General features: G+C 59.5%; 1 protein-coding gene across 1 annotated transcript in view; it reads right to left on the bottom strand.

Annotated features, from left to right (window-relative positions):
- FBRSL1 (fibrosin like 1) overlaps positions 1-9,248 on the bottom strand; it is a 105,853-nt gene that overhangs the window by 12,721 nt on the left and 83,884 nt on the right. Inside the window, exon 9 of the mRNA XM_042782849.1 lies at positions 5,969-5,998. Within this exon, the coding sequence (XP_042638783.1) occupies positions 5,969-5,998 (30 nt within the window). The remainder of the gene's footprint in view (positions 1-5,968; positions 5,999-9,248) is intronic.

Genomic DNA, 9,248 nt, shown 5'->3' with positions numbered 1-9,248 from the left:
GGGCGCGGCCAGACCCGACTAATCCAGCCCCGAGGCAGCGGCCCTGCGGGCGGGGGCTGGGTCCCGGGGCAGCACACGCAGGGCGTGGGGCGGCTGCGACCAGGGCGGTCATGTCCGACCCACTCCGTTCTCACACCGACCAGTTTATACCAGGCTTGCACCCCAATGTGCACAGGTGGAAACCGAGTCCGAGAGCAGCTGGTACGGAAGGAACCGGTCCAGGTCGCGGCTGTGAGACTGGGCTGAGCTGCAAGCCCCGCCTCCTTAGGTCCCACTGCCTGTGAAACGCAGGCACAGCGGTTCAGTGCTGGGCTGGCATGGACGGCCAGAGCTCCTGGGCCCTAGCCAGGAGGCCTGGTGCGGAGAGCAAGTGCCAGTCAGTCAGTCGGAGGGAGCCCACTCTGGATGTGGCCAGAAAGAGGCCGAGCGCCTAGTGGAACGTGGGGGCCACAGGAGGAACCCTGGTGCTCAGTACAGCCCTGACACACAGCAGGGGAGATAGGTCCTGGGGCATGGGAGAGAGGGTGTAGCCTTGGAGACGAGCCCCCACGGCAGGCTGCACAGTCAGGCCACCTCTGATGGGGCTCCAGGGACCCCATTGCTAGAGCCCAGGCTTGGGGAGGGGCTGGCTGCTTCTATTTCTGGGCTTGAACTGGGGCTGGCCATGGGCAGTGCAGCTACTGAGGCTGTGGGCCAGCTCCAAGTGTCCCTCACCATGGACACAGCAGCTGAACATACAGAGCATCTCCAAGGACAGAGCAGGACGGGGGGGCCAGGGGCGGCTTGGGGGCCAGGGGCCAGGCTGGGGCCACCCGTAGCCTTTTTGTTGTTTGTGAAAACACTCTTAATCCCACTCCGTGTCCCACGACAACAGCAGAGCTTAGGCACCACATGCTGTGTGCTGTTAGTGTCGTCACACTGTCCCGGTATCCACCCTATGCTGTAACACTACAGGGCTCAGAGGGACCCAGTGGTGGTCACTTCTGTCTGGGAGGCCCATGGAGAGGCCTGCAAGGAGATCATATGGATGATGAGCCCAGCAGGACACCTGTCCCCGTTCCCCACTCCCAGGAGCATCCTTGGAGGTACCAGGAGGTGCTTCTGGCAGGGGAATGCTGGGTAGGGTGGCAGAGCCAACTCCTGGTGGAGTGCGGTGGGGGAGCAGGATTTAGGACTGAGAGGCAGCTGTCTGGCAAAGGCACCAGGCACTCAGAAGAGCAGCTGGGGCTTGAGTGCCCCTGGTCTGAGGCCCCTGCCCCCCATACCCCATGCCGGAGGGGGCTGCTCATCATCAATGCTGCCTCGGTCTCGGCCGCCCCTCAGCCGCCCCTCGGCACTCAGACCTTGCAGTCTGGATCCTGGCTGCTGTACGAGCACCTCCCTATGAGACTCACTGCCCCTCGGGCTTGGAGTGAGATCAGACTTGACAAACCGGGGCTGCCCTGTCCTTAACTCTGTTTAGGAAGGGACATGGCTGTGGTGTGAAAGATTTAATGAGGGTGGAGATCTAAAAGGAAGTGGAGGGGTAGGTCATGAGGAGAGAGGCATGCGGCCAAGGGGGAGCACACGTTATTAAGCACCAGGCTTCGAAACCAAATATCTGTAACCTGTTCAGGGACTTAATGGCGGTTTTCAGAGACACATTCATCTGCAGCTTAGGATTCAACAACCCATATTATAACTGCATCTGTCATCATGACAGTAGGAGGGGTGAGGCACTGCCGCCGGGGTTCCTGGAAGGACGCTGTGTCCGCCCACAGCGTGTCTGGGGCACGGGGAGCAGGCCACAGCCCAGAACTACAGTCACCCAACCTGGGCACTACTGTGCTGTGTGGTCCGCAAGCGTCACAGGGCACCAGGTCACATGACATGTGGGGGTGGACTGGTGGTCCTCACCACCCGGCTCTGCGGACGACTGTCATGCTAGGGTGTGGCCTCACCACAGGCCGGGGCTGGGACTCCTCACGAGCCTGGGCCGGAAGAGCTGGTGCCTGGAGCAGGAGGGAGGGGCGTGGGGAGGGGTGCACGAGCATCAGTGGCTAACCCACTGCAGAGAAGCAGGAGCTGGAGAGACCAACGCACTCACTACTGTGCAGACCGGGCAGATACCTGACCTTCTCAGACACCCTAAGGCACCGGTCTCCCCAGTTACGCAAACCTACACACTCATTAGGAGCTCTGGTAGCATAGTGCCTAAGGCACTTGACTGCTAACCAGAAGGCTGGCGGTTCAAACCCACCAGCCATTCCTTGGAAGGAAGGTTGGGCAATCTACTTCCACAGTGACACTGCCTCAGAAACCCAAGGAGGGGTCACTATGAGTCGGGTCCAACTCGACGGCACATAACAACAACAACAACAACACACACTCACTACTGTGCAGAGCAGGCAGACACCTGGACCTTCTCAGACATCCTAAGGCTCCAGTCTCCCCAAATTACCCAAACCAAACCCACTGCCAAGGAGCTGATTCCAACGCACAGCACCCCTAGAGGACAGAGTGGAACTGGCCCAGGGGTGTCCAAGGCTACCCTCTTTACAGAAACAGACTGCTCCATCTTTCTCACGTGGAGCAGCCCATGGGTTCAAACTGCCGACCTCCTGGTTAGCAGCCAAATGCTTTAACCACTATGCAACTAGAGCTCCTTCTTGCCTCACTGTTGCCCCAGAAAAGCAAATTCCATGTAACTAAGCCACTGGGGAGGAGTTCTGGTGGCGTAGTACTTAAGGGATTTGACTGCCAACCAGAAGGCTGGCAGTTCAAACCCCCCCCCCAGCCACTCCTCGGAAGGAAGGTTGGGCAATCTACTTCCATAGAGATACCGCCTCAGAATCCCAAGGAGGGGTCACTATGAGTTGGAATTGATTTGACGGCAGTGAGTTTGTTTGTTTTTGTTAAGCCATTGGGGAAAGTGTGGACCTCGTCCCGCTGGGGATTTCAGACTCCCTGAAAAACCCAGCTGGTGGGGTGTGACGGAGAAGAGAGAAGAACCGACAGGGCCCAACCCAAGGGGCTTCCACACACCCTCTGCCCACCCACCTGGTGGCTGAGAGGAGAGGGACCTGGTGGTTCATGTAGTGAACAGAATGGGGGCTCTCAAGACATGCCTACCCACAGCCTGCAAATGGCATCTGCCACGGAAACAGGTCTCTGGAGCTATCATTCTCCACGGACCACTGGTCCTTCTGAAAAGGCCAGGTGAGCACCCAGGGAGAAGGTGTGGACAGGGAGAACACCATGTGACGACAGGGCAGAGAGGAGAGTGGTGCATCCCCGAGCCCAGCAACAGGAAGGATGGCTGGTCGCCGCCAGAAGGTGGGCCAGGCACAGAGCACCTCAGAGCTCCTGTAGGGAGTCCACCCTGCCAACACCTAGGCCTCGTGGCCTCCAGGACTGTGCAAGGGGAAATGTTTTCTGCCCCAGGGAGTTACTGCATAGCTGGTAGGAATCAAGCTGCCCTCTGCTCTGTTTCTGGGAACGGCACACGGTGGCAGCCATCACCTCCTTTCGTTGAATCTTAAATAACGGCAAGAAGTCCCCTGCCAGTGCCCCACTGTGCTCTGAGCCGCCAGTGCCCACGGCTCACCTGCCCGCAGGCCACCCTATGTTCAGGGGCTCTAGGAGTGGCCAAGATCACAGGTTGGGGGCCGACCGCCCCAGTATCAGCTGAGCCCAAGGTCCTGACTGCCCGGCCACCTGCCGTGAGAAGCAACCTGCTAAGGTCCTGACTGCTCGGCCACCTGCTGTGAGAAGCAAACCTGCTAACAGGAGGCCTCGAAGATGCTGAGATCTGGTTCCACTCACTCATTTACAAAAGTGTTGGGATGCGTATTTAGTGCCTGTTAAATTGTATTATGGCTGCATCTGATGACCATCATCGATTGTATTAATGTGAACACACCCGTTAAACCACATACTGAAAGGGCCTCTTGTGTGGAATTCTGCTCTGTTCTGGAGGCATGTGCTGTGTGCCAGGACTCAGGCCAGGAGCCCCTTCTGCGCTCTTGGTGGGCCCAGCTAGGAGGGCCCCTCCCTGGTAAGCTTGTCCTGAGGGCTAACGTGTCTTCCCTGGCGGAGTGATGGTTTCCTGGGGCCCTCAGGGCTAGAGAAGCTGTCTGAGGCAGCATGTGTGTGTGGGAGCATGGGTGTGTGTGTACACCAGTGTGAGTTTGTGAGTGAGGGTGTGTTTGTGAGTGTATGTAAGCCTTTGTGCGTGCTGTGTGTGCATGTGCACGTGTGCACAGTATGTGCCTGAGGCTGAAGACCCTCCCTCTTGTAAGAGGGTGTGTGAATGTGCAGTGTGTACCTGAGGCCCTAAGGACCCTGCCTCACGTGTGTGCGCACGTGTACAGTGTGTGCTTGAGGTCGAGGACCCTCTTGCATGTGAGCGCGTGCATGTGAGCGTGTGCACGGTGTTTGCCTGAGGCCCTAAGGACCCTCCCTCATGTGTGTGTGCACATGTGCCGTGTGTGCTTGAGGTCGAGGACCCTCTTTCGTGTGAGTATGTGCATATGTGTGTGCCTGAGGCCATGAACCCTCTTGGGTGAGCATGTGTGCATGTGCACAGTGTGTGCCCGAGGCCCCAAGGCCCCTCCCTCATGGTGTGTGGGCGTGTGCACATGGGCGTGTGCAGTGTGCCTGATGGTCCAGGACCCTCTCTCACGTGGACCTGCTCCACGGGTTGTGCACAGATGTGTCCAACTCCCTGCTCGCTGCACGTGTGTCACCGCGGGTGCTACTGCTCATGCCCGGGGCTTCTCCCTCAGGAGGGTTCACTACCCTCGCCCCTCCTGCACCTGCCTTTCAGATGCTGGGTCCAAGTGAGCAAGCAGAGGGCTGCTGGTCCCATAGCCTCTGGGCCTCAGGTCAACAGCTGGTCTCAGCCATGTGTGCACCCCAGTGCAGGGACCCCCGCGCATATGGGGCACTCCCACCACGGCCCCAAGTTTCAGCACCGGGATGCCCTCCAGGGCTGTCTAGCCGCTAGGTGCCTCAGCAGAAGGGCCCCGGGTTTATGAGCAGCCAGCGCACTCTGGCACTGCTCCCGGGCCGCACCCCCAGAGCATTCTCCCAGCAAATTGGTTTTAAATTAAAGGTGGTGCTGCAACCACATGCGTGGGCAGCTTCCCCAGGCACACCTGATCTAATGTCATTAAGGAGACAGGATGGACGTGGCTCCTGTCAATTTCAAAGACCCTTCAGTCTGTCAGAGCGGGGGCTGCTGGGGGCGGAGAAAGGGCCACTCCCCAAAGTCCTGCACGGTCCCCAGAGGAAGGGGGCCCACCCACCCAAGGGGCAGCCATGCCCCTGCCGGCCCTCACCCTGTGCACAAGGCAGCTTGTTGTGTTCTTTCTTAAAGGCGCCCCCCTGCCCAACACCTCCCATGGTCCAGATACAAGGCACATATGCACGGCCCCCCCAAGCCCCTGGGCTCCTTCACAGGCCCCCCGCTCCCCTCAGGCCTGGGCCTGTGCCTAACCTCCCTTCCCGATGTCTGTTTAGAGTGTCCGGAGAGCTCTAGGCACAGCCCGGAGGCAGCTCAGTCAGGACAGGTTTCCGCCGGTGCTCACACCCTGCCTTGTCCTGAGTGTCCATGATGGTGGACACGGGGCAGGCTGTGCACCGTGCACCTCACCCACTTCCGCTGCCGGGGTCCCATTGTCTACACCGGCAGGTACACAGTGGGCGCTCGGTGCTAGGTGAGAGCCGGCAGCCGCCCCCTCTGCCCGGTGTATGCCCTGGCCATAGATGTGGGCTTCGCCTGAATGGCCCAGCTCTGGGGAAGGAGCCAGCTCTCAGGGTGGCATTCCTGGGCTAAAGGTCACATGACTACACCCAGCTGTGGTCAGGAGACCATCTGTCCATAGCCCTGTCCCACTCCTTGAGGCCACACCCCACCCTGGGAGCCACCCCACAGTGCAGGGCTGGGGCAGAGACAGGTAGGGGACCCCAGAGAAGGGTGGCTTACCTTGTCATCCACATCGCTCTCACTGTCACACTGGGGGGACACAGAGAGAGAGACAGAGTCAGAACCACCTTACTACCTGCCACACTACCCATCCCATGGCATCGAGGGGTCACCCAGCCTGGGGTCCAGACATCACGGGCCTGGACAGAGGGGCCCAGCAGGAGATACATCCCAGCCTTTGGAGCCCATTCCCACGGTCTGATCTTGGTCAAGGCCCCAGAGTCTGTCGGATATCCAAAGAGAGACAAAGCCAGGGGTCCCCACCTGTTCAACAGGTAGATGTGGCCTCAGATGTAGCAGGGAAGGCACCTCACCTGCCTAAGGAGGTCATGCAGCCCGGAGTCTGGGCTTGTCTGACATCGCCCCAGCACAGAACACACATGGGGTCTCAGAGTGAGACGTGAGTCACCTCACCTGGGGTCAGCTGGAGCCCCCCCTCACCTGGGGTCAGTCTGGAGCCCCCCTCACCCTGGGGTCAGCCCAAAGTGCCCCCCATCCACAGGGTCAGCCCAGAGTGTCCCCTGGCCCCAGGCTTAGCCTGGAGCGCTCCCATCCCCAGGGCAAGAGAGGTCCCACGTGATAGGGGGAGTCACGTCACCCTGCAACCCAGGGTGGGGTTCGGCACAGTCCACGGACTTGGGAAGAGCAAGGGCAGAAGCACCAGGCTGACTGGGGCTCAGACTCCCCTTTCCTGGGTCCAAACCCGAGCAGAGGCCCTGGCCCCGCAAAATGAAGACACCACGCCAGAGGAGGGGCCCCAAGGGCCCAGGTCTGGGACTCGCTGGAGGCAGGTGTGGGGGAGGGGCACCGGGTGCTGGTGGCCCTGCAGACCGAGAAGCGCCCAGCCATGCTCTGCCACTTGAGTCTGCCGGGGACCTCGCCGGCTCCCGGCTGATGAAAATGGTTCTGATCGGGAAAACTCGCCGTTTTCCGTTTCCAGTAAGCAGAACTTTAAAAAGAACAGACTGCCCCAGAAGTCAGGCAACTTCCCCCTAAAAGAATGAAAATAATCCCTCCCTAGCAACGGCAATTATGATACACTCCCGTCAAGTGAGTTACACTGCACAGAGCGAATCCTGTAGGGGCGGCCGCCCAGTCACACACACGTTGTCGGTTTTATGCGCTGTATTCTACTCTGATTAATACAGGCAATCAAATGACACGGCCTTCCTCCGTGCTCCCAAACTGCAAGCTGTCATGCTGTCAATGACAAAGGTCACGGAGCTGAGTGAAGATGTGCCGCATGCTTCTGATTTCGTGACAGGTGTCGTGGTAGGGGGATGCCTGGGCTGGGACCCCAGCAGCCCGAGGGGCCCACCTGTCCCCCAAGCCCTCTGTCACACTCATCATCAGGCCAGACTTGAGACCACCATGCGGGCCTGCTCTGAATGGCAGGAGGGGCATGTGAGCAGGCCCTGGGGCAGCCCCTTCCCAGGGGCCCCTGCTCAGCTGATGGTGGCTGGCGCCTGGGGGAGACCCCACCTGTGTGGATCACGGGTGCTGCCTCAGGCCTCACCGGAATACTTAACGGGGCTCTGCCGTGGAAAGCACCCCTGTGGTGTGTCTTTGTGACCACCCACCCTGACAGCCTCAGGGCAGGGCCCAGCCTCCTCTGGGAGATGGGCACCTGGGGGGCTGGCCCATGGTCTCTGTGGACAGGTTAGTCTTCAGTCCAGGAAGGGGCACCCATGGGCAGGCCTCAGGCCCCTCGAGGTGAGAGGAGAGGAAACAAAGACAGGGGTTGGTGGGCAGAGGAGGGCACAGGTTGCAGGCGCAGGGTCAGCCCGGCCACTGCAGATGGTCAGGGTTCCGAGGGGGCGATGCTGGGCTGGGGGGGGGGCTGGCTCAGGACAGAGTTGGGGGAGGGAAGGAGCGCTGTGAGGAACCAGGGGCTGCCTGCTGGGGTGGGGCAGAGGGTGGAGGCAGGAGGGGAGCACAGAAGGAAGGTAATGTGGGCCGAGTGGGAGGGGTGAGGCTGGAGAGCAGCGGAACTGGAATAAGCCAGAGCACGTGACCTGTGACCTTGGACTGAAGCTCAGGGAGGCAGGAAGCCATGACCAGGCTGAAGGACAGTGGGGGTGTGGCTGGCGTTTGGGACAAGGGGGCGGTGAGAGCAGGGAGGGGGCCTGGAAGAGCAGTGCCCCAGCCTGCCAGAGGCCCCGGGGGTCAGGCAGAGGACGCCCTGCTGGGCCGGCCTGCTGCATCTCACTAGCTTCGTCAGCACTGCAAAGACCAAGAGTTCGAAATGGCATTTCCCAGTGCACTGTCCAGGCATGGTGGGGGGCCAGTGTGTGCGACCCACCTGCCTTCGGCCACGCCCCCTCCCACCACCTGCCTCAGTGAGATGTGGGACCTGGCCCGACCGTGCTGTGCTCTGGACTGGCATCCACCAAAGGAGTGCGGTGGGGGTGTTGGGTTTACCCAAACACAGGACGTGGAGGAGGCGCCCTGTCATTAACTGCACAGCAGAAGATGGGTGCGCACCAACACATCCCATCGTTAAGTCCTGCAGATTCGATGTCTAACTTCTACGGGTCTGGGATTGAACATGGCTATGAATCGGGAGTAGAGAGGAGACGTCTATCCTGTGGCAGGGGCTGGTGCTAGGCAGCAGTTCCCCATGGAGGATGCATTGGTGGCTACGTTCCCACTACCCAGATAATCCCAGCCAGGCACCGGGTGCCTCTCCTCATTTGGGGAACAGCCTCATGGCATTCGGGAAGTACAGACTCTTAGGTCTCAGGGTGACCTTTGGCGAGTCACCTGAGCTCTCTGCCTCAGCTTTCTCATCTATAGAGAAGAGAGTAGTCCTCTACCTGAGAACTGTTTTAGGGTCAAGTGAGTCAGTATGTGTAGAGTGGCTGGAATAGGACCTGGTCAAAGTAAGGCTCAGTAAATGTTCGCTGTCATTGTCATCACTGTCACTGTAAGCAACATCATTAAAATCATCACCACCATCATCAGAAACGCCATCAGCACCATCACCGTTATCATCATCACCACCACCACCACCACCACCACCACCATCACCATCACCACCACCATCACCTTTATCATCACCACCACCACCACCATCAGCAGCAGCACCATCACCATCAACACCACCATCACCACCACCACCACTACCCACCATCACCACCACTATGGTAGTTAAATTTGTATGTCAATTTGGCTGGGCCTGTTTGAGTGGCTGGGCAGCTGGTGGTAGTTATTCCCCATGATGAGACTGGCAATCAACTCCATGGTGGGATCTACCACAAGCAGCTGAGTAGCTGCCTTT

This window comes from Orycteropus afer, unplaced genomic scaffold, assembly GCF_000298275.1.
Source record: "Orycteropus afer afer isolate SDZICR_OR568_19922 unplaced genomic scaffold, OryAfe1.0 scaffold00489, whole genome shotgun sequence".
In the NCBI taxonomy this organism is placed as follows: domain Eukaryota; kingdom Metazoa; phylum Chordata; class Mammalia; order Tubulidentata; family Orycteropodidae; genus Orycteropus; species Orycteropus afer.
The sequence above is the reverse complement of the archived record's forward strand: the minus strand, read 5'-3'. Positions and strand labels throughout refer to the sequence as shown.